The sequence below is a fragment of the Cavia porcellus genome, unplaced genomic scaffold (genome assembly GCF_034190915.1).
Source record: "Cavia porcellus strain 051 isolate PalLab524CR breed Dunkin Hartley unplaced genomic scaffold, mCavPor4.1 scaffold_18, whole genome shotgun sequence".
Classification (NCBI taxonomy): domain Eukaryota; kingdom Metazoa; phylum Chordata; class Mammalia; order Rodentia; family Caviidae; genus Cavia; species Cavia porcellus.
The window spans coordinates 15841913-15867179 of NW_026947501.1; the positions used below are offsets into that span (position 1 = coordinate 15841913).

Sequence of the window (25267 nt, forward strand, 5' to 3'; positions counted from 1 at the left end):
CCTCCATGCCCTGCTAACACAAACAACAACATTTAAAGGTTACTTTTAAAGCTTTAAAAAAATTCTCCAAAAAGAATAAAGAGTATGATGTTACATGAATCAAATAAAATACTTTTTAAAATAAAAAAAATTGTAATGTAATCGTCAATTTGAATAAGAAATGCCCAGCTCAATTAGATTGGCATAGGATGTGGATGACCCACCCTCAGGATTGTCCCCTGAGTCGCATAAAAGGAGGGGAAGAAAGAAGCCTTGCTTCTGTTTCTTCCAAGGAGCACCAGTCACCTTGGATGCCATCTCCTGGCTTCCAGTGCAGACTTTTCTGCCTCTTGATACCAATTCGAGCGGTGCTCTGCAGCAGGCTCCAAGCCTTCAGCCTTCCAGTGGCTCATTCAGATCTCCGCACGCAGGCAGCCCTTTCGGGCTTTTCCACACCTCATGCCCACAGCAAGCCAGTCTCTTAAACTCTCATATATTTATATATCTTGCATTGAATCTCTTTTTTTTTTTAGTGAGCACTGACTAATACAAAAAAGTTCCTCAGGTCACAAAACTACTAGGAAATCTGGAAATCAAATTAGGGTCTGCTTTGCGCAAAGCCCACAATGGCTGTTATTACTCTACAGTGTCTGGAAAAGGTTTCACCTTCTCCCCGCCACCTGTGTGCCACGCCTGCTCTCAGTGTCCCCTCCTCTAGGGAATGTGGGTGGCTTTTCACTCCAATCCCATCGGTGTCACAGAACACACTGTAGTTTAATGATCTGATTGAACGCTCTCCTCCAATGGACAGTAACCTCCTCAGGGCAGGAATCAAGCTTCTCCTGTGCCTGACACATGGTAAACAAGTGCTTGAGTCCCACAACAGGAGAATATCACTTATACCTAATAGTTGCCTCCACTAAGAATATTTCTGGTTTCACGCACCAATAAATCCCTGAAGTTTACCAAGTGCCTCACACTGACCAGGTTTTCAATAAACATTTTTCAGTAAGTAAATAAGTATTCACTCGGTAATCTATTTACAGTGACTCTGAACCACATTTCAAGAATAAGCAGCTTCTTGACATCCTTTCTTTGTAATGACCTTGAGCTCACTTTGCAACCTAGGTTGGTCTTGAACTTGAACGATTCTCCTGCCTCAGCCTCCGGAGTGCCGGGATTACAGGCGTGCACCACCACCCCAGGCTGCGATTACTTTAAATCACTCAGCTGAATGCCAGAATGTCATGAGTCGGGGTGGCACTCAAGAGGTGGAATGAACGGTTAACCTCTAATTTACAAGTTTGCTTTTCCCTGGGATAATTGTCTTAAAGTCAAAAGTTCCTTGGTATGACCTTTGACACAACAAAATTCCCTTTAAAGACGAATTGATTACGTTAATGCCTAAAGATGTGGCATAATGGAAGAACTAAGATAGAATTTGTTAAGTAGGCTGAGATCTTTTAAATATATATATATATATATATACATGCTTTCATTGGTAGCGCGAGGAAAACATATTTCCAAATCATCCCCCCAAGAAGTCTGCCAGAACTGACAGCCCAGCGGACACAGGGTGAGCCCCAAGGCGACGCACCTCTCTCCTGCCTTCCGGGACCATAGCTCACTCCTCGTGGGCGGGGCCGACAGCGTCCCCCGGGACCCGCAGGCGGGGGCGTGGCCTAGGGCTGGTCCAAGGCTCCAGGGGCGGGGCCGCGGGAGGCGAGAGGCAGGCTGGGAAGTGGCGCCATATTGGCGTCGGCCGCGCCGTATTGTCATAAATAGAACCGGTTTTGTGGTGTTTTCACTACTCGCTTGGATGCCTCGGTCATAGTAAGTGGGGGAGTGAGCGAGCCAGTGAGCTACAACAAGCTACCAGAGGAAAGCAAACAGAGGGAGAAGGGAAGAGCAGAAACTGGAAAGACCCCAGAGTGAAAGACACTCGCCGGGAGGGAGGCGCAGGAAGCGATGAAAGAGATGTCTGCGTAAGTGATGGGGGGCGGCGGTAGAGGACGAGGTGGCCAGAGGTGAGCAGAGATGGTCGTCGCGGTGCCCGCTTGCGTCCCCTGTCCTGCGGACCCTGCCCCGGCGTGCCCTGATGGTCTGCTTCCCCGCTCCCAGCTGGCCTGCAAGGGCACCTCCCCTAGACCTGGCGCTCACCTGGCTCTCCCTGCCCGGACGCGGGGACTCCGGAGTCCCCAACTGCCCGCGGCTGTCCCACCTCTGAGGGCACCCCCAAACAAGGATGAGGAGGAGCGAGAGAAGCGCGTGTGTCCGTGGGGAGAAATCGTCGGTCACTCCTGCCTCCAGCACTGTCTGCTCCTGTCTGCATTGGCGCAAATACCATCCCCCTGCCTCCCCCTCCTCCCAGCCCGACCTGCTGTCTTCAGGTCTTCGGGAGCGAGCGAGCGAAAGACCGGGCCCAGCCCAGGGGCTTCTCTTTAATAAAGACTGAGATCCAGTCCCCACCTTGGCCTCCCCACCTGCCACGGTGTCTGCTCGTCTATACCTCCTGCTCATACTTTGATAAGTCAGAGACAGTTTTTGTCCTTGCAAGGATTTTGTATTACCATCTTGTGTTTTGACTTACTAGGAAATAATTTAAAAGTACAGGAAAAGACAAGATAACAAACACCGTTTGTGTAGCCATCACCCATTTCTCCCAAAGAATAACATGGTGTGTGTATACCTATTTATTTTTAAAAATGCAAGCATCCCTAATACATCTAAAGGACTCTGCTATCCCTATTCCGCTTCCCTTCAGAGGTCCAGACGTCCTGAATTTGATGTTTATTTTTGCAGCATTTAATGCTGTTACTATATATGTATTTATCTCTATTAGTTGTTATTATTTTACTTGTTTTTAAACTTTATATAATTAGTATTACACTTGTCATTCTACAACTTTTCGTCTTTAGAGTAACGTGGTATCTGTGAGTTCTGTTAATAGTTTCAGTTCTAATTGATTCATATTAACTAATGTGTTTTACTCAATTATAGAGATTCCCCTAATTTAGTCCTTTTCCTTTTAGTGACAATTTTAGGTTATTTAGAAGTTTTTAAAGTTACAGTGTGCAGTGAATATTCTTTTACATGTCTCTTTGTACATTAATATTGATACAGAGTGTTTTGTTTTTTTCCTGTTTAGATAGAAAGATTCAGAGCCCTAAATTTGGGATATTAGGACCAAAAGGGATCTAAGTAGCCAACTCTCTTCCTCCCCAACACTCGGCATTTAATCGAAGGTCTTCAACTAAGCTACATTCCCAGGGCTGCGAATTTAGCTTCGCCGCACAAGTGCCTGTCTGGCAAGCCTGTGATTGTGAGTTCGAGTGCAGGGTACTAAAAAACACCAAAATAAACAAACAAAACCACATACATTCCCAGCCATTTTAAAAAACTTTTTGAGACAAGGCCTCCCTCAATTGTCCATGCTGGGCTCAATCTTGTGTGATGCTCTTGCCTCAGCCTCCTGGAGTAAGTGGTATTACAGCTGTGCACCACCACACCTGGTTTTTTTGTTTTGTGTTCTTTTGGGGAGTTTTGAAAGAAATTGACACCTGGGATCATAGTATCTGAACTGAGGTGCTTTCAGGGAGAAGCATGGAATAGGGGAAAGAGGCTTAATAATTAGATTTCTGGCTCTTTTCTCTCTTGAAACCTTATGTTATTACTTTGTAAAATAGCACTTGAGACCTGCCTCTCAGAATTATTGTTGATTAAGTGAATGGTCATTTGTAAGGAATCAGTCTGTTCCACCTATTTATCATATATGTATAAATATAAGTTATAAGCCGGGCATGATGGCTCACGCCTATAATGAGGCTGAGGCAGGAGGATTATTGTGAGTTCTAGACCAGCCTGGGCTACAAAGTGAGCTCAACTGAACTACATAGTGAGACCCTGTCTCAAAAAGACCAAAAAGAAAAGGAAAAAAAAAAAAAATTATACCAAAACACCTCTATAGTTCTTTGAATATAGAATGCCAAATCTATAGGTAAATGCAATCTGAAATAACTAAAGTTTTGTTCTACAGTGAATAAAATGTCAGAGAAATTAAAGTTTTGATGTTCCCCTTTTCTTTGAGCCATTTTGGAAAGTATAGTCTATTTTATCTGCTCCTTGATTCTTCTCCCATCCTTATGAAATCTTTTAAAATTTTTGTTAATACATGTTTGCAGTACCTAGTGGTTACATTCAGCGTGGACAGTAGTACATAGCCACATCTTAATTCTTTTTATATCCCCTTTCCCTCTCTCCCACAACCCTCCATTTATGTGATGAAGTCTTTAAGGAGCATGCTTTATTCCAGCAGACTGAGTAGTGATAAACTCATGTTTTGAGCAGTTAAAATCCAAAAACAAGCAAGCATTATTATAGTTTCTGTGTTTTTAAATTTTTAAATACACAGTACATGTTCATGGGCACAGCACCACATTGCAATTCGTGTATACAGTGGGTAATAATAAATAGATAAATTGGTATATCCATCTTAGATGTTTGTTGGGATCATTTAAACCTTCACTATTCTGAAATAACCGTATACAGTTGTCATCAATTACAGTTGCCCCATTGTGCTGTAGAAGCTTAGAAGTTGATCCTCTTATCCAGCCACACCCCTGTATTTATTAGCATTCATGTCTCAGTCCCCATGTGTGTTATTTTTTTAATAAGGCTAATGTGTTCAAGTAAAAAGACTGCTTTTCATTTTGTGATTACATTCTTACTGTTGGTATGAACGGCCCTTTATGAGACCATGAGGATAGATGTTAGGGTTAGGTGGTTAGTGTGTGTGTTTGTTTTCACTGTAAAATAAAATTGTACCAATCCTTAACAATCCAGAAATTTATTTTTAAAACTCATTGGTCTGTGTAAACACGAAATCTCAGGAATTGTGTTGTACTTTATTCAAGCCTAGGGTCAATGGAGGATCACTTTTTTTTTTTTAAATTGGTACTGGGTATCAAACTCACCGCTCCATGCTTGCAAAGCAGGCGTTTATGCCACTGAGCTAAATCACCAGTCCCCAAGGGTCACTTTCATTGTGTCCTATGAAAGGTTGCCATTTAGTGTAAAGAATTTGGTAATTATTCTGTGTGAAATGGTTAAATACCAGTCTACAATGAAGAGAACAGTTAATTATTGAATCTCAAAACATTAGAACTATAAACTCTGGTTCAAGCAAAAGGATGTTAGTGTAGGTTTTCCAAGGATAAATCTGTTGTGATTTCTTTTTAAAAGCCAGATTATTTCACAAGGACCTTGTTGGTGGGATGTTTTTGTTTCTTTAGGAGGAAAACAAAAAAAAAAAAAATTGTTTTTTATCAAGAGGTTTCTTTTAAGTGTTTGACTGCTTTTCAGATTCTAGAATCAGACAGTACTTGACTTAAGTCTGCAGGATGTAGTGAACGTGGCCCTGGCACAGATCCCATTCATGCTCTTTGCATTTGAACTGAATGGTGTTGGTACAGTTGTCCTGCTGCCCACATAAGCTGCTTTTGGCTTGAAAAGACATCTTAACCATGGAGGCAGTATGTGTATGAGTAGCCCTTCATCAACATAAACATAAATTACCAATTTTTTTCTTTCTTAAAAAACTGTCTGTTCCAACTGTTAGCACTAAATAAACTTTTAAGATAACTTAATTAACCTGAGTAGATTGAGAGATCTGATGTACCAATATAATATGACTTCAAGTTTTTGCCGTTTCTTTTTTCCTAAACAGAAACACCATGCTGGACAGCCAGCATCAACAAAAGCATTATGGAATTACCTCTCCAATTAGTTTGGCATGTCCTAAAGAAATTGATCATATTTATACACAGAAATTAATTGATGCCATGAAACCATTTGGAGTGTTTGAAGATGAAGAAGAATTGAATCACAGGTATGAAATTGAAAATGAAATATTTTATAGTACATTACTTAATTGTTAATTCTACAGACCTTGAGTATTCACTGCGTGCTACCTAGGAATACAGAAATGTCAAAAAGAAGAAAACTCTTGGCTCTCCTGGAGTTATTTATTTATTTATTTATTTTTCATTTTTTTGTTTTTTTGCCAGTACCGGGGATCGAACTCACAATCACCTGCTTGCAAGGCAGGTGCTTACACCACAGAGCTAAATCCCCAGCCCCTGGAGTTTATATTTTAAGTGGAGTTTAAGAAGGAGACTGATGATTAGTCAAATAAGTAAAATAAATACAGTGTTATACATAATAACCACTGATGAGAAAATAAAGCTGGGTGAGAGGTTTCCAGAGAATGTCACTGAGACAGCCGCAAGGGAAAATTTGGAGGTGAAGGAGGTTGCAGGGGAGAACACTGGATAGAAAGTCTGAGGTGAGAATTCAGCAAATTCAGATCCTGGATATCTTAACACTGCAAATAAGTGAAGAGATTTAGGCTTGTAAGGTAGGAAGGAACTTGGAGAGTAAGGGCAACGGAGGACCTTATAACTGAGGCATGATAAATGTTTTGCTTTATTCTGAGTGAAGTGAGAAGCTGCTAAGAGTTCTGAGTAGAAGATTGGTATGATTTGACTAATGTCTTAACACAGTCACTCTGTGTTGAGAATAGTCTGAAGTGGGGTTCAGAGTATTCTAATCTGAAAAGGAAATGATGTGTTGGAAACTAGACAGAGGCAGTAGGAATGAAAAATAGTAGTAGAACTCTGGATTTATTTTAAAGAGAGGATCGTTTATGACAGTCTTAGAGAGGATTCAAGGTGATGCCAAAGTTTTTAGTCTCAGCACCTTAAAGGATGGAGTCCATTTTCTAGAGAAGACAGAGAGAGGAGAAAGTTTGGATATATCAGGAGTTCAGCATGCCATCTTTAAGGTGTCTAAACCCTGCTTTTCTTTTTTTAATGTGGATTTGTTTATACCTTGACTGCAGATTGGTTTTAATAATGTCAGCTGCAGCTGGGCATGGTGGCACACACCTGTAATCCCAGCACCTGGGAGGCTGAGGCAGGAGGATTGTTGTGAGTTCAAGACCAGCCTGGGCTACCAAGTAAACTCAAGGCCAGCCTGAACTACATAGCAAAACTCTGCCTCAGAAAGAGAAAAAATAATAATAATAATAATGCCAACTGCTTTTATTAAATATTATTTCATTTTAAAAGTTAGCAATTAATTTATTCAGTTTAATTTTCCCAAAGTCAGGTTAGGCAGTGAGAAAATGCTAGTCTTTTCTGATTTTTGAAAATAGCTCAAAGGCCAAAATACTATTATCAGATAAATTATCTCTTTGGTGTTCTGGGAATCTGAGAACACCAACCATGTGCTGCTGTGTATCATTATATATGATAACGTTAGCACATGTAAGCATATTTGCTTATATCCTGGTGCCAACACACCGGTATTGCGTACGTGTTCCTTTCTTTAATAGCGTTTGTTTTCTTTTTTAAATTTTAATCTAAGGTTTTAATCTTACTTTGTCCTTATAGGCTGGTTGTTCTTGGCAAATTGAACAATTTAGTAAAAGAGTGGATTTCTGATGTCAGTGAGAGCAAGGTAAGATTATGCTACATGGAATTATTTGTTTCAGTATTTCCTAATCGTTCATCTGGCAGTAACATGTAAGAGTTGAGAATTATCTGAAATATTAGAGCCTGGGAGTGAATTATCTAGATGCTTGAGTTTCTAAGTAGATCAAGGTTTACTGTAGAAATAGCCAATTATAGCTGCATGTCCACATAAATGTCTTGTGGACCAAAATGTAGTGGACCAAATGTAAATAAATATTTAAATTTTACTTTAAAAAGCAGGTTCTGAGGCTTATCATGAAATAATATATATGGTAACACTGGCCTGTCGTGGGGCATAGCAGAGTCTTGAGTTTTAAGCGTATTTTAAATATAGCAGTTTTCATTATTACAAAATCACTGCTATGAATATTTTTAAAGTTGTACTAGAATTGGGTAGAGCATGTTCAACTGAGTGATAAATTTATATTCATCTGTGTTCCATCACTACAACAGAATACCTGGGATAGCTACTTATGAAGAAAAGAGGTGTGGTTAGCTCACAGTTTTGGACATTCAAGTTCAAGATTGGATGATCCCATTGTTTTGGGACAATGGCAAATGCATGGAAAGGAGATTGGGTTATGAAGTAAATTGGCAGTTGGATTCATAAATGTACTGATCCTATATAATTTGCTTAGTAAATTGCAGAATGCATGTGAGTACTTGTTATGCTAACAACTTAAATGATTGTGTTTTGCTTTATTTTATTTTAGAATCTTCCCCCTTCTGTTGTGGCTACTGTTGGTGGTAAAATTTTCACATTTGGATCATACAGGCTTGGAGTACACACCAAAGGTAACTGCTTTTCTGTTATGACCTAATGATAAGAATTTTTCAATAAACACATATTTTGTCATTTGCAGAAAATACAGCAGACGAAATTCACATTATCTCACTACTTAATGCTAACCAGATAACTTTTTGTTGTATTCCTTTTCCATACTTTGTTTTGTGTATTAACATGAACTTTAATGAAAATACTGATCTCTTCTTAATAAAAAATACTTTGATTTGTAGGAGCTGACATTGATGCACTTTGTGTGGCTCCACGACATGTAGAGAGATCTGACTTTTTTCAGTCTTTCTTTGAAAAACTGAAACACCAAGATGGCATTAGAAACTTAAGAGTAAGTATTTTTTGGCATTTACTGTTTTGAACTTAGTAATGTGCCTTTAAAAGCTAAGTCTTATGATTATTGAATTACCACTTAAGAAGTTGCTATGTCTTGAGATCATAGACTTTATAGTTATACAGAGGTACAATTGCATCTAGAATATGATAGTTTTAGCTCTTAATTTTTGGTCCAGTTAGTTACCTGTTCTCTTTGAGCTGATTTTCTCATCTATAGAAAATAAATGTATTGATAATTTTTACAAGGTTTTTGTTTTGTTTTTATCTTTTTGAGACAGGATTTCACTATGCAGTTCAGGCTGGCCTTGAACTTACTTTGTAGCCCAGACTGGCCTTGAACTCACAGTGATCTTCCTGCCTCAGCCTTCCGAGAGCTGGGATTATAGGCATGTGTCACCATATCTGGCTTTATAAGGTTTTTTAATGAAATAATTTATATAAGCCATTTAAAATCTGATAAATGGTTGATATATACCAACTTACAGATTCTATTATGTTAATAACTAACTATATGTGTATATATAGCCAGCTATTCATTCAGCAAATAAAATTTCAGTACCAATAATTTTTATTGACCTTAGTCCTCAGATACAATTTTTTTGAAGTCATCAGCTCCTATTATTTCTAAATTTCTAACATCAGTGCTCTTTCCAAATACTGAGTTTTCAATTTAGACCAAGGAAATACTAAGTACTTTGATGACATCAGTTCTGCCATCCAATTTCTGACACACATTTTAGTGGGATAATACTTAGATAACTACTGCTATACACATTTTATGTATCTTAAATGCCAGGTCACAAAATAGAAGTGCTTAACTTGAATGTAAGATCAAGAACATTTTCTCTTTTTCTATTGAGTTTAAGTACAAATTGAGAGCAAAGACACTGGCAGTTAATGAGGGCAGAGGAAGGATTATACTGGTGTTATAATTGTTTTTCTCTTTTGTAGGCTGTTGAAGATGCTTTTGTACCTGTCATAAAATTTGAATTTGATGGCATTGAGGTAAATATTTTTCTGGTTTTATATTTGAACACTAAGCCATAAGGTTTATGTTTTGTTTTTAAATGAGACTTAACACAGACTCGTATCTTAAGGAATCAGTTTAAACTGCTCCTCACTTTCCTTTTTCCTATTTCTGCTGCTGATCATAGGAAACGTATCAGTCTCCATTCCTACACCCATGATTTTTTTATATACGTCTTTCTCATTACCATGCTCTCCTAAAATAATGGTATTATTATAATTTTGTTTGGAACAATAGTTTGTGTTTACATTATTATCTTATAAATAGAATTCTATTGAGTACCAAGTATAGTAAATACCATTCTTTGCCTGCCAATACTGTTTTTTTCCTTAGGAGTTAATAATTATTTTGGATATTGTGTGGTTTTTTTTTAAAAAATAGGGCTAATTTAAATCCAGTCTTCCCTAGTTAATTGTCTCTGGCCCTTTTAACAAATTTAGATTTATCAGGTATTGTCATCTTGAAGAAAAATCTTACTCATGCTTCTTACCTGTTCCAGTCAAAACTGATTGTTTTTCATGACTGAAAAGCAGCTGTCCTGGCATCTTCCTTTATTGTCATCTTGGAATTTTGCTTTCTTCTAAAATTTTCTTTCTTGATTTACTCTATCTAGCGGAGCTTAGCCAGTAGCCTCATGAAAAAAGAGCACTTCTTTTTTTATACCTTGTATAGTTAAAAGTGTCTTCTTTTCCTTCACTAAATCGATCATTTGACTGAGTAAATGGCATTCCAGGTAAGAAGACCTGAAGGCCTTTTTGCATAGTCTTCCCGCTTCTGTGGAGTGTTGAGAATTGTTAGGAAGTCTTGATTTTCTTTGTTTATGATCAGTTTTTGTCTTTTGGGAAGCATAACCTTTTTCTTCCCATTTTAAATTTCTTAATAATACAGTGTGTTTTCAACCAATGTGCTAGGAGTTGGTGGTCTTCTTGGAACCTGGAAACTGTCCTTCAGTTCTTAGAACTTTTTCTGAATTCTGTTGAATTTTCTGTCTCTTTTTTTTTTGTCTATTGAACCCCTCATGTTTGAATGTTGGGCCTCTAAAATGTTTTTTTAAATCTCTTCCTTTCTACTTATCAAGCACATCTTTATATTTTTGTTCTGCTCTTTGATGTTTTCTTACCTTTAAAACTTCGCTGTTTTTTTTTTAAGTTTATTTAAGGAGAAAAGGAAAAAGGGTACAAGTTATACAGAATTTCAGAAAAAAATAAACAGTAGGAAATCACTAGTTAATAGATTACATATTGTCATCTTAGAAATAGTTGTTCAAGTTACAAAATGAAAGCATACAAAGTGGACAGTGAGACTGCAAACAGTTCTGTTCAATGATCCAACAAAAACTCAGTAATATGGTTATCTATCTTATACACTTAAATATACATGCAGTTATATCCTTTAGAGCACTTTCTTTTCTTCTCTTTTGTACAATGACAATTATACATTTTGGGTTTTATTACTCCCACAGTTCTTATTACTTTTTTTGTAGAGAGTAAAACCAAATGTGACATAACGGAACAGAGTCAGTCATATCAAAAGGATGGACATAATACATAGTGTAAAAACAAAATACAAGGTGATCAACAATGGTTCCCATAATGCCTCTTGCTATCTTAAAAAGAATTGCTTATATCATCAGTTATAATAAAATTGAACAAAATAGTAAAGAATAAAACCAAAACATTGAAGACATTACAGGACTTCAAAAGAAGATAATAGTCAACCAAAATGGGCGTCAAAATGAATCTTATTGTCTTCACAGTTGTTGCCTATACTTTTGAACTTAGTACTATCAAGCAAAACAGAATAGGGGCAAATCAGTCAAAACAAGATGGTGAGAGCAATACAGGGTTTCAAATCAAGTTAATAGGAAATCAAAATGGGTTACTATAATATATCCTGCTATTTTTTATTTTTCCCTTAATTAAAAAGATAAAAATAAAAAAAGGAGATTGAGATAAAAGAGGGCATAACAACAAAACAGCGCAGGTCAAAACATAACCATTTAAGCAAAATAGTGTTTCACCACAAGGTACCCCGATATAAAAGTAGTTACCATAGTGTCACTTTCCTTCAAATCTTTGAGTATAACTTCGTATACTGCAGCATCAAACTTATCAAGACAAGGTAAAACCATTCAAGAGAATGAAAGTATTACAGGGTATTTAAGACCAACTAACAGAAAATGAACAATGGTTTCTGTATTATCTCCTTCTCTATAAAAGTTTTTGTTCATATTATCACATATAATAAAATCCAATAAGATACAACATGTTAAGACCGATGGAGACAGAAGAATAAAAGCTTGATGGGACTTCAAAACAAGATGATACTAAATCAGCACTAGCTATTATGATACCTTGTTTTCTCCAAAATAACTGTTCCTACCATCCAACCTTCTCTGCCTCATTTCTGTTGAGCTCTTTTTCTGTTGTTAGTTGTCAGTTTGTCTTCTTCGTTTCGCTTTCTGCTCCATTCATTGTGGCCTCTCTGCCACTGTTTCTGGAATCTTGGTATTTTTCTTTTTTAGAATATCCTGCAGTATTCTCTGTAGAGTTGAATTGGTGGTTGCAAATTCCCCTTGTTCCTCTTTATCCTGGAAGTACCTTGTTTTTCCATCAATTTCTAGGGACAGTTGTGCAGGATATATCGATCTTGGCTGGAGGTTATTATCTTTCAAAGCTTGAATTATTTCCCCCCACGCTCTTCATGATTTGATGGTTTGTGCCGAGAAGTCTGCTGTAATTCTGATGGGTGTTCCCTTGTAAGTGATCTGTTTCTTGTCTCTGGTGGCTTTTAATATTCTGTTCTTATATTGGATTTCTGGAATTTTGATTATTACATGCCTGGGTATAGCTCTGTTTGGGTTGTAGGTGGCTGGGGTCCTGTATGCCTCATACATCTGAGTATCTTTACCTTTTGCTAAATTAGGGAAATTCTCCTGGATTATTTCTGCGAATAGCTTTTGTAGTTCATTTGTTTGTGTCCCTACCTCTTCTTTTATGTTCTTAATTCTTAAGTTATAGATCCTCTTATCATCTTCTAACCTTTGTATTATTGCTGTTTGTTTTCTTGTTATTTTTAAGAAGTTTTTCATTTCATGCTCCCACATTACAAATCTGCCCTCCAGTTCAGATAATCTATCCTTAGTTATGCCAGCTTTCGATAGAGTTTTTATTAGTTTCCTGGTTATCTCTTTGAACCTGCTTCACATATTCTATGTTTTCTCTATTTTCTCCATCAAACATTCTCCCCTTTTTTTTCTGTTCTTCCATTCCACCATCTGTTTTCTCTTGGGCAATGCTTAGCATTTCTCTAACTATATTACTTATATCTTGCTTTATTTCATTAAATACTTCAGTTTTGAACTTGTCTATGAGGCTCCAGACATACTGCTTTATGTGTATTGGTGCTGTGTCCGTTATTGCATGTTTTCTGTCCTCATTCTCTTTTGCATTTACCTTTCCTGGATCCGTATTGGGGACTGAGGACCCTTTCTTGTTGCTCCCTCTTCCCATACTTTTTGTTTCTTCCATATAAGCATATATAGGAGGCCCAGTTTTTTTTTTTTTTCTTTGTCGATTACAGTTTGTTTGAATCCGTCAGCTAGGTATTCCCGCCCACTGCAGTGTACTAGGGAGACACAGACCTGGGCAACCTCTGCTGGGCCCTCTCCTCCAGATCAACTTACTGACAGCTTCACTGCTAGGGTGCACCGCCAGGCGCTGGGACCTGGTTTGGGCTAGCCTACTGGGTCTTAATCCGTGGTGTCACCCAGGCCAAGCGCTCCCCACCACTTCTGCTTGAGAGGGGAATATGTGACTAAAGTCACTGCAGCGTCCTGTTCTGGCTAGTTTGCCTGGTCCCAGAATGTCCTCTTTTGGAGCCTCCTAGTCTATGGAACGGTCCCTGTTCCTCTCAGTCACCACAGGTCAATACAGGACTCCCTGCCAGTCCTACTTTCAACTCCATTTGCCAATTCCCGCTCTCAGAGCTTTCGCACATTTCTCTCCCTGTTGTGCCAATTTGTATGCAGCAGCAGCAGCAGGAAATTCAAATTGTGGCTTCCAGAGGCACGAGTTCCAGCTTCTGCGCTGAGATTTTATCTGTTCCGGTTATAGCACCGGGATTGAATTTCCAGTTGGTTTCTTCCAGCTTAGTTCCTTCCTGGGTTGGCAGGTTATATCTCCCCTTGCTTCGGACTCCTCACACTGCCCCATTCCTGGATTCTAAGCTGGGTATCTCAGAGAGCCTCCATAGCTGCTGTTATCTATCTGCCATGTTCTCCCGAAGTCCCAAAACTTCATTGTTTTTCATTTCTGCTGTCATACTTTTAATTTCTAAGAACATTTTTTCATTTTCTAAGTGTTCTTTTTATTAATGTATTTATAGCCACCTGTCCTTATTTCCTGAATACAACATTTTGTATCTGCTTTATTACTGTACCTGTAAGTGGGTCCGTTTCCACTTGCATTTCAGCTTTCATAGCTTTTGCTGTTATCTTCTAGAAGGTTATGCCTTTAAAATAAAAATTAAACATAAAACAAAATTTTACTTGTATTTTAATTGAATTTTAAGAAGGAGTAATAGTAAATGTGTGTTGGACCATCCATCTTTATCTAGAAATTCACTCATAGTTTTGATTTTTTTTAAAAAATGTTCAATATATATGCTAAAATCAAAATATTTTTCTTAACTAGAAGTTTTCACTACCTTAAAATTTACAGTGCTTTTTCTACAAGATTGCCTATGTAGGCCTTTCAAAATATTGGTAGAACTTCCCAAACTAATAATTAGAACTTTTTTTTTGAGATGGGATGAGGAAAAATGAACTAGAAAGAAAAAGTGAAAAAGTAATATCTCACTTTTTTCCTTTTTTTTTTTTTTTTGCCTCTTTCCAAAGATTGATCTAGTCTTTGCACGACTAGCAATACAAACCATATCAGATAATTTAGATCTAAGAGACGACTCTCGCCTGAGAAGCCTTGATATAAGATGTATTCGCAGTTTAAATGGTAAGCTGAAAAAGAAATCTCAGATGTGTGCTGGGGTTCTTTTTGTACAACTATTAATGGTCTTTCTTAGGGATTGGCTTAACTCATTAAAAGTGATGTTGGCTGAGAGTATATGTCACATTAGTAGAGCACATGCTTAAAATGTGAGAGACCTGGGTTCAATTCCTGAAAAAAGTTGTAATTTTTTATACAAATAATTTGATTATATTTAAGCAACCTAAAAACCATAAATTTATGCAAAGGCTGGTTTATTTTTAGAATCGTGGTTCACATACTTAACTGGTATCACGACCTCTTTAAACCCTTACTAAGATTTTGTGAACTGCAGAGTGAGGGCTAGGATGTAGGCGCGTGGCAATGCAGTTGCCTAACATGAATGAGGCCCTGGGTTCAACGCATAGCACCACCAAAAAACAAATTTTTTTTTTTAACATGCGTTATATCGGTCACTTTTAAAAGAAAATTTTAAGATTTATTTGACTCATTTCGAAACACCAGGAGCAATAATAAACCAGTTATAAATTCAAAATTTTTTGTGTAAAGAATGACATGGTGGCTCACGCCTGTAATCTCAGCACTTGGGAGGTGGGGGCAGGAGGATCGTTGTAAGTTCATGACCAGCCTCGGCTACAAAGTGAACTCAAAGCCAGCCTGAACTGCATAGAGAGACTCTGTCTCCAAAAAAAAGAATGACTTCTTTAAAACAATTTTGCAAATCTCTTCAACATTTGAATTAAAAGACAGCTAAATTTTTTATAGTCAACCCGAGTTTATCTTAGTCAAAATATAAGAAGAAAATCCGTCCTCTTACAGATACCTACTCAATAAAGGGAGAGCGTTTTAAAAGAGTTTCCAGATAATTGAGGTTATTCTTCTTTGATAGTATACCAAAACTTGACCATTTATAGTTTTATGAGCTTTTTTGAGATATAATTCATCTTTTCCAGGTTTACAGCTTGCTGGACTTTAGTGTGTTCACAGCATTGTACACCATAATCCAATTTTAGAACATTTCATCACCTTCATGAGGCATCAATGAGATGCCTCATTTTCCTTTTCAATCCCCAGTCTCACGCAACCATTAATTCTGTCTATAGATTTGTCTTTTCTCGATATTTCATGTGAATGGAATCATGTATACTGTAGTCTTTTGCACAAGACTTCTTTCACTTCTGCAATGTGCTTGCAATTCATCAGTTTGTATTTATTCCTTTTTTGTTGAATAAAAGTGACGGTTTTCTAAAGGTTAATTGGAACATGCAATCTGTGAAATTTTGTACTGTTACGTAATTATCCATTAGTCTGTCTTGTCTTTTGATTGCATCCTTTTATCCATGAATGATTTTATACTGTCAGGCATTGGTCATTTGAAAATATTGGTTCACAAAGTTATGTGTATTTTTAAAATGTTAACATGCATTATAAAATTGCATTCATTAATATCACCACCAATTTTGGCTTAAAAGTCTTAAGTATTTAAAAGTTTCCAGTAACAGTTGGGAGTTATCCAAAATTCCAACTTGACTTGAAAGTTTACATTTCATTCTTAAGATAGAGTTTATCATTTTTTTCACCTTTAAGTAAGAAGTTCCCTTTTGGAACATCTCCTAAACATCTGAGTAACCATACTTTCTCTGTTAGCCATACTTTCAAGTAAAACTGGTATTACTTGAAAAAAACTCAGGTGGTTCAGTTTATTACTGATCATTCACACTTTTTCCTTTAACTGTGTGTGGTGGTGAAGATGTATTGTGTACTAACATATTTTCATGCTATTACCTTGATTCACTGTGAAAGTAGCAGCAGTTTTATCTATCCTTGGTCATACACCATTGGATCATTGCAACTGTTAACCCACTAAGGAAGGCAAACTAAGGCTTGGTATTTTTAAGATAGGTTTTTATTATTATTTAAAGATAGATTTAAGCAGATCCTCAAGCCCACAAGCATTTGAGAATGACTTGTTTATAGTGTCTTATTTAACATTGCATTTTACTGTACTTACAGAATGTAACAGTGAATCCGAATATGTGAAAAGATTTGTATTAAAGCAATTAACAGTTTTATATCTGATGGGCATTCAGTTAACAAAGTCGATGTGGAAGAGAAGTGCAAAGATACTCAGACGCATCTATATTATAATATTAGATTTGATTCTCATGTACTTTTTAATTCATCAAAAGCAAAGTGCTTTCTCAAATATACCTGCTAAATTTCAAGTACATACAGAAAGTAAACCATGATATATATTACTGTCTTTCATATTTGTAGCATTTGAGAAATTGGAGGTTAGGAAAACATTTTTTTTCTTTCTCTTCTTGAAATAAAATGGATTTGGAAAAAAAAAGGGGAAACATTTGAATCAAGTTTTGTATTGTGAAAAATTAATGTTTTGTCTTTTTCAGGATGTAGAGTTACTGATGAAATTTTGCATTTAGTGCCAAATAAAGAAACTTTTAGACTCACTCTAAGAGCAGTCAAATTATGGGCAAAACGTAAGTATCCAACTCTTCTGTTTACATTATAAAATTCTAATTTTGTTACTGGTGATACAGGTACATGTGAAACTCTGAGCCTATTTATACTATCAGAGATTGAGCCCAGTAAACTTTGAAAGTTTGTTTTTCAGGTTTAATAGTTAAGTGTTCTGGGTGAAAGCTAAAAAATCTCCAGATTTTCCATCTCTGGTTTCAGCCATATACATACATGCACAGTTCTATATGTACAAGAGGTAATCAAAAATAGTGTTTGGTTTTTTTTCTTTCTAATTTATTATTGTAGAAGACACACCACCAAGAATGCTAGGACAAGTATATTGAACACTGAGGGAAGCCAGGCAAGTTGGTGCACACTTTTTTATTTTTAATTTTAAAGAGGATAAAATTAAACACAACAAAACAGAACATAAGAAACCAATGTAAGAGACATAAATGTCAAAGCGAGACAATCAGAGATCTTCACTGTCTATCTTATTGTCTCTTGTTTTCTTCCAAATAGTTGTCCATATCTTCACATTCAGAGAATCACAGGAAACAACATAATATAGAACTAATCTGAACAGGATGAGAAAGGTGTTTTAGTCTTCAAGACCAGACAATAGGGAAGTCAACAATAGCTGTCATAGTGTCTCATCATTCTCTTTAAAATAGCTGTCCATATCTTCATATATATTGAAATTATACAAAACAAAATAAGCTAAAATCGCTCTAAACAGAGAATAATAGTTTTGCTGGATTTCACATCACATTACGGAGTCAGCACTGGCTACTGTGGTGTCTCTTTTTCTTTAAAGTAGGTGTTCATTTCATTATGCATTGTATAATCAGTTCTCATAAACCACTTATAAGTTCTATGCATGCATGAGTCTCTACCTGTATATCTATCCTTTCTGTATTGGGAAAACAAAGCATAGCAAGACAAAACAAAACAAATTTCTATAAAAACATGAAATGAAAAAGTCATATAAAATCACAGTACAAGGCAATATGGTTCCTGTGTTGTCTCTGTTGTCTTCAATATAGAATTGTTCATATCATCAAGTATAGTATAATTGAATATAGCAGTACATAACAATGTTAATAAAAACAACATTGTAGACAGTGTAAAACTTTAAAAGCAGGTAATAATCAAACCAGAGTGGGTATCCTAGTGAATCTTGTCATCTTCAGTGTAGTTGCCTATGCTCTCAAGTTTGCTGTTGGTTACTGAGGTGCAAGCAGGGGTGGCGTATGCTGGCCCCTCCCCTCCAGGCCAGTCAACCTGCAGGGCCTTCACAGCGTGTTTGCTGCACATATGGAATTGGTTTGGGACGATTACTGGGTCCTGACCAGGGTTGTGACCCAGGCCAAGCAAATCCCACCAATCTGCTCTGGGAAGGGAGTAACTGACTGAAGTTACTGACATTCCTAGTTTAGGCCCGTCCTGCCGGGTTCCAACATGTCATCCAGTTGGCCACCCCTTTCCCATTGGAGGGTCTTGTTCCCAGCACTCACTGTGGGTTAATGTAGGTCCCTCACTAGCTCCATTCTCTATTGGGCTCGCAGCCTCCAACTTCAGCGAGACCAGGGCTCGGGGAGTCACAGCAGCGTGAGTTCAGGCCACTCTGGTGAGAGTGCCATGACCACTAATCTTAGCTGCTCCAATGGTAGCCCCAGGACTGTGTGTTTGACCAGCTCTTTTCCCTTTAGTTTCTTCCTGGGTCGAGAGGATCCATCTCCCTTGGTCCTGACCTCTCCAAGACGTATTATCCTGGCATCTCCTGGTGCACACTTTTAATCCCACTCAGCACTCAGGAGGCTGAGGCATGAGGATTGGCATGAGGCCAGCCTGGGCTCTCTAGTGAGTTCAAGGCCTGCTGGACTACACAGCAAGACCAAAAAAAGCTAAGGGAGAGTACTTTGATGGGAATTAATGGCACTATTCTTTTACTGTAATGAAATTTTAAGTATGTCATAAAAGGCCTTTCCCTAGTCCCCAGCTAGCATAGGACATTCTATATTATTTGTGACTGTTACACATCACTTAAAAGAGGTGATACATTCCAAGAGATGCATCATTAAGTACGGAATCCTTGTCTTCACATACTAGGACTTTCAACCCCACTACTCAGACTTAGGGCCTATGTTTTTTGTTTTTTTTTTTTTTGGTACAGTACTATACATGTTTCTAGAGCCTTGGTGGGTTTTTTTTTTTTTTTTTTTTTTTTTTTTTTTTTTTTTTTTTTGGTTGTTCTTCTGTTTTTTGTTGTGTGTTTATTTTGGTACAATACTCCTTTTTTTTTTACAGTACTGTAATTTTTGCCGATTGTACTGTACAATACAGTATTGTAGTTTCATTCTGTTATATATGACAGCACTGCCTATAAGAGTTATGCAGATAAAAGCAGTCATCAGATTGGAGTTTCCTTTGACCATTTCTTTGTTCTGAATATTATAATTTACATACTGTATTCAACTCCTCATTTAGCACGTAGGTGCAAGATCATGACTCTGTCATTAAATGAGAAATGTCTGTAATTCCATTGTGCAAACACCATAGAACACACTTCTATAAATCTAGATGATACAGCCTGCTACACACATAGGCTGCAAACCTATACTGCATGTTATTGCTCTGAATACTGCAGTTGTAGCACATTAGTTGAATGTTGTAGCTTCAGCTACAGTTATAGCACACATACATCTAGAGATATTTAAACAGTGAATAGGTGCACAACATTTACCATGAATGGAGCTTGTAGGACTAGAAGTTAGCTCTGAGTGAATCAGTGGAGTACCTGCTGATCTACTAGGCTATGGGCTTAGCACGAATGGCTGCTTGTCAGTTTTAGTATTGTGCCCCTAAGGGAAAAATTCTAAGAACCCACTCTTATGAATGAAGTTACGCTATTGAACGGCGAGGATTGTATTATATCCTAACAATAACTAATACATTAATTTTCCAGGACGTGGTATTTATTCCAACATGCTGGGATTCCTTGGTGGTGTCTCCTGGGCAATGCTGGTTGCGAGAACTTGCCAACTATATCCAAATGCAGCAGCTTCTACCTTAGTTCATAAGTTTTTTTTAGTTTTTTCTAAGTGGTAAGTATGAGTACTTTGAATATTTCTACCTATATAAATTTATTTGGAAATTTAAGAGCTATACATACACTTTTTCTGTTTTTTTATACATTTCTTAGTTTTAAAACTTAGCAAATTCAAGGCAATGTTAAGACATCCAGATATTTTATTTATTTCTTTGTTTTTCTTTGATATCCAAGTATTACATATGTTTACCAGAGTACCATGATGTGATGTTTTACTATGTATATATATTATATGATATTTACATCAAGATAAGCATATCTGTCTCCTCAAATATTTCTCATTGTTGTGATGAAGATACAGTAAATATTTTCTTTCTAACTTTTATGAATACACAATACAGTTAGCATTACCGTTAGTCACTTTACTGTGCAGCAGAACACTAGAACATCTTTCTCTCATCACACCATAACTGAGTACCGGTAGACCAACGTTTCCTTATCCTTGGCTTTGCCGCACTCTTCTAGCCTCATGTTAATATTCTACTCTTAAACCTCTATAAGATCTATGTTCTTAGATTTCCACCTAGGCGTGAGATCACGCAGTATTTGTCTTTCTTTGCCTGCGTATTTCACTTAACATAATGACCTCTAGTTTTCTCCATACTGTCACAAATTACTGCATTTCATCTCTTTTTTTTTTTTAATGACTGAATAGTATGCCACTTTCTTGCAGGGAGTTTAGCTTGGGAAAGAAATTACAATAGATTTTGCTCTGCACATTACAGCCTGTGAAGAAGTGGTTTAACCTCTTTTTATGTGTAAGCTAGAGACAGTAATCATAGCCAACATATGCTGATTATTGATCTGTCACTATTTTCAGTAAATGTTAGTAGTTACTGTTACTTAATTATCAAAATTAAATCCAGGAAAGCAAATAAGAAGGAACGAGAAGGAACAATTAAACAGGCATGGTGGTACATGCTTGTAATCCAGCACTTTGAAGGCTGAGGCAGGAGACTCTCCATAAAATCAAGGCCAGCTAAGCCATATAATGAGTTCAGGGTAAGCCTGAACTACATAGCAAGACTTTGTCTCAAAAAACCAAATACATAATTAGTTACAACTAGTAAAAAAAGTACTATTTGTTCTTTGAGAGAACACTCCTTCAAAATAAGTTTTTCCTTTTTGTGTTTTTTCTTTCACCTTTTTTTTTTTAAATTAACAGATACCCAAAACATCTGCTGTGTAAAGGTTGAAACAGTCTTATGATTTTAATGTTTTGTTTGGAATCTGTAGTGGTACCCTATTTAAGTTAATGTGCCTTGTTTACATTAGGGAGTGGCCAAACCCTGTGCTGTTGAAACAACCAGAAGAAAGCAATTTGAATTTGCCTGTCTGGGATCCCCGGGTATGTGAGTTATTACAGAGTTTCATTAGGGAAAGAACATTTCTGTAAATTACAGTCTAAAGATCATTCCCCTTATTCCTGCTCATTTTCCTTCTTGTAGTTGTAACCCTTTCTTTCCTTGCCTGCACTGGGTTTTCTAGTGTAGATGATTTGGATCATCTACATTAGTAACACTGAGTTAAATGTTATTCATTAGGGCTGGGGATTTAGCTCAGTGAAGCAGTGCCGAACTGCCACGTGTGAGGTCCTGAGTTCGATTTCCAGTACCCTACCCACCCAAAAAAAGTTATGTCATTAAAAACGGCCCATGTAAGACTAGATAAACAGGTGTATCAACCACAGTGCTGAATCTATTGTGAAAAATAGATGACAGCTGTCTTTCAAGCAATTACTTAATAATAAGGTACATAAAAAATGGTCTTTACAGTGCAGTTTGGACTAATAGTTCCAAGATAGCCTAATTCTTGCAGACTTTGCATTTTTATTTGCTTTTAGAGTGGGTGTTCATTCCTCTGAGTAACCAAGGAAAAGTTATCATTGAATGGGTACAGAAAAGGGATTGAGAGTAATTGGGCCGAATAATGTTTATTGCAGTTATGATACTGTGTTTCTTTAATTCTAAAAGGCCATTGTTTATAAGATGCACCATCATTTTAACAGCATTTCTGGGGAAAAGTAAATTGCAGTTTTCTTTGACTTTGACTGTTAGACACATCTGACTTCAGAAAAAAATGTTGGGGAAAGGGAATATACTTCTTAGAATTAAGGAAATTCTAGCCAGGTGTGGTGTTGCATACCTGTAAACCCCGCACTTGGGAGAGTGATAGTGAAGAATCGCCAGAAATTCCAGGCTACATAGTGAGTCCAAGTCCAGTAGCCTGAACTACATAAGGATATGGCTGCCTCCAAAAACCAAAAAAATAAAAAATAAATAAAGGATTAAATTTATACTTCATATTCTTTAGACTTTTGGGGAAATGAAGTGAAGCCAGCTAAAATAAGAAAAATAGACCAATTATTCTACTTCTCACTTCACAGGTAAATCCGTCAGATAGGTATCATCTCATGCCCATAATCACCCCTGCCTACCCACAGCAGAATTCTACATATAACGTGTCCACATCAACCCGAACAGTAATGGTAGAAGAATTTAAACAAGGTAAACATGCTGACCCCTTTTCCTTTACATAGTCCCATAAGGTTTTGACTGACAATTTTATTTGCTGTCGGCAGCTATGGATTAGCATTCAGAAATGTGTAATTTACTCTCCCTAAAATTATTCCAAATTTTCCTAAGTATATGTTAATATTTAAAGCCAGAAATTGAGCCAATTCAGTCTAATCTGGCTGAACTTCATTTTTGTATTCTGAGAAACAACAGAATATATTTTCATTTTCTAACTCAAGAATTTGTTGGGGATGGGAAGTTTGGGAGTAGTGATAAAACGGTGTCTTTCTCTGTCAATGTCTGTCTCTCATTTAGGTCTTGCAGTTACAGATGAAATTCTTCAAGGGAAATCAGATTGGTCTAAACTACTTGAGCCACCAAATTTCTTTCAAAAATACAGGTATTTGAAATTTTGTATTTTATACGTGTGAGTGTGTAAGAAGAATGTTAGATTTAGAGAGGTAATACCTGATGGGTGACAGCTGTTACATAGATATCGGAAGCAAGGGAGAGAATAGGTTAATAGAAACCCTAAATGGTAACAGAATTCCTTTAGCATAGCAATATTAAATCCAGTACAGTATTAGTGATTCTTAAAATATTTTTTAAATTGTGGTTTCTAGAATTAATTTTGTGAAAACCAAAGTATGCTTTAATTTTTATAAACTGTGTGCCTTTATTGCCCTTTTGTTCATTGGGAAGGAGAAAAACAAAGTAAATGATGGAAAAGTGAACACTAACTGATGTTTCTGTCTTTTTTTTTTCTGATTGTTACTTAAAATCCTTCAGACATTATATAGTATTAACTGCCAGCGCATCAACAGAAGAAAACCATCTAGAGTGGTAAGATTTAACATTTCAAGTTTTCTACCTGCTGTGTGGTGATAATATATTTATGTGATGCTTTAACCTTTTATAAAATACTTTCTTGCTTGATTTGTAAAATTATATTGATGACTGATATACATGACCATGAAGCTTCAATGGTTGAGAAATACAATCAAGTTATGTTTCAGAATCAGTAGTACTCTAAGTATATGATTTTAGCTGTACTTAGATATATCTAAAAATAGATATTACTTCTTGATGCTTTTGAGTAAAATTTAAGCATGCTGTTTGGATGATTCTGATACCTAGCATCTTACTTTTCATCCTTGTTACTATAGTTTCCTCCATCAAAACTTGATGGGAATATCCTATGTATATCTTCAGAATTCTAAGTGTCTGTCAAGAGGTGGAAGATAACATTGTGCTCCAAGAGCAGTGTATTTGTTCTAGTACATTTAAATCCCCTCACACCACCAGCAAGTTCCTATTCCTGGTGCTGTTAGGTGAAAGCTACTGGGCCACCAGAACTTGTTAGGCTTTCCTTGGATCTGATTCTGGAACTCTAAAATCTTTTTACCTAAGATTATTTAATTTGTTTAGATCAGGTGTCGGGAAACTATAGTCTTTGCCAAATTCAGCCTGCCAGCCTTTATTTTTAAAAATTTTGGTAGAACACAACACATAGTTGTTCATTTATCTTGTGTGAGACTTTCCTTGACGGGTGTTTGAAAAAAAATTTTTTAATGTTGTTATTCTAATTTATAAACTCAGTAACAAATTGAGATGTGGACATTACTTACATTTCTTATCCAAGTCAGAAAAATGAAGTTTCTGGAATCTAGTGAAACTACTTTTTTAATACTTAATTTTGAGTTTAGTGAAATATTTTTAAATGTAAGGTCTAGGCTATTGTAACTTTCTGTGATAGCCTACTTTTATTTTAACTTTTACCCTCTTTTTCTCTTTACTTGGGTTACTCTGCAGAGCCAGTCTTTACTTTCTCAAATTAATAAGTGAATAAATAAATAAGTGTAAGGTCCGTATTCACTTTGTGAATCAGAGTATGTTTACTTCCTGAATTAGGTGCCAGTATCAGCTTTTTTGTTTACATTATAGCCTCAGTGTTTAGATACGAGATTTGAGCAGAATCACATTCAAGAATATTATCCAGCAGTCATGCTCAAATCATGACCATTTTATAGTCTTAACCAAGGCAGGGTATTTTAGATTCCGAAGTGCATTAAATAGGTCAGTCTTGCTAAAAACAAGAAAAATTTGTCTTTTTATCTGAATGGTATTTTAAATAGGCCCTATTATATTGGACTGCATTATTAAAATGAATTTGTTAAGCTTCATAGCTAATGTGCTGTTTGGTTTACTTGAATATAATTTGCACATTTAATATGCTCATAAGAAAAAACTGTTTATTGTAGGGTTGGATTAGTAGAATCTAAAATCCGTGTGCTTGTTGGAAACCTGGAACGGAATGAATTTATTACTCTTGCTCATGTGAATCCCCAGTCATTCCCAGGAAATAAAGAACATCACAAAGAGTAAGTTCATTGTTTTATAATATTATATTTCTTAAATAACATCATTTGGCTTATGCATTGTTTCAAATCAGTTGCAACAGTGGGGTAGGATTAATAGTTTTGTG

The 25267-nt window shown here is 36.6% G+C and overlaps 1 protein-coding gene across 3 annotated transcripts in view; it reads left to right on the forward strand.

Annotated features, from left to right (window-relative positions):
- The first annotated feature begins 1698 nt into the window (after nt 1-1698).
- Papolg (poly(A) polymerase gamma) overlaps nt 1699-25267 on the forward strand; it is a 31556-nt gene continuing 7987 nt past the window's right edge. Inside the window, exons 1-15 of one of the 3 annotated variants that reach the window (XM_063229457.1) lie at nt 1699-1964; nt 2101-2656; nt 5705-5866; nt 7431-7497; nt 8225-8306; nt 8529-8638; nt 9595-9648; nt 14568-14679; nt 17085-17174; nt 20123-20261; nt 21542-21614; nt 22653-22773; nt 23098-23182; nt 23572-23625; nt 25044-25163. In XM_063229457.1, the coding sequence (XP_063085527.1) occupies nt 5712-5866; nt 7431-7497; nt 8225-8306; nt 8529-8638; nt 9595-9648; nt 14568-14679; nt 17085-17174; nt 20123-20261; nt 21542-21614; nt 22653-22773; nt 23098-23182; nt 23572-23625; nt 25044-25163 (1262 nt within the window). In that variant the 5' untranslated portion in view covers nt 1699-1964; nt 2101-2656; nt 5705-5711. The remainder of the gene's footprint in view (nt 1965-2100; nt 2657-5704; nt 5867-7430; nt 7498-8224; nt 8307-8528; nt 8639-9594; nt 9649-14567; nt 14680-17084; nt 17175-20122; nt 20262-21541; nt 21615-22652; nt 22774-23097; nt 23183-23571; nt 23626-25043; nt 25164-25267) is intronic. The other 2 variants (XM_003467514.5, XM_063229458.1) reach the window with 2 other exon arrangements.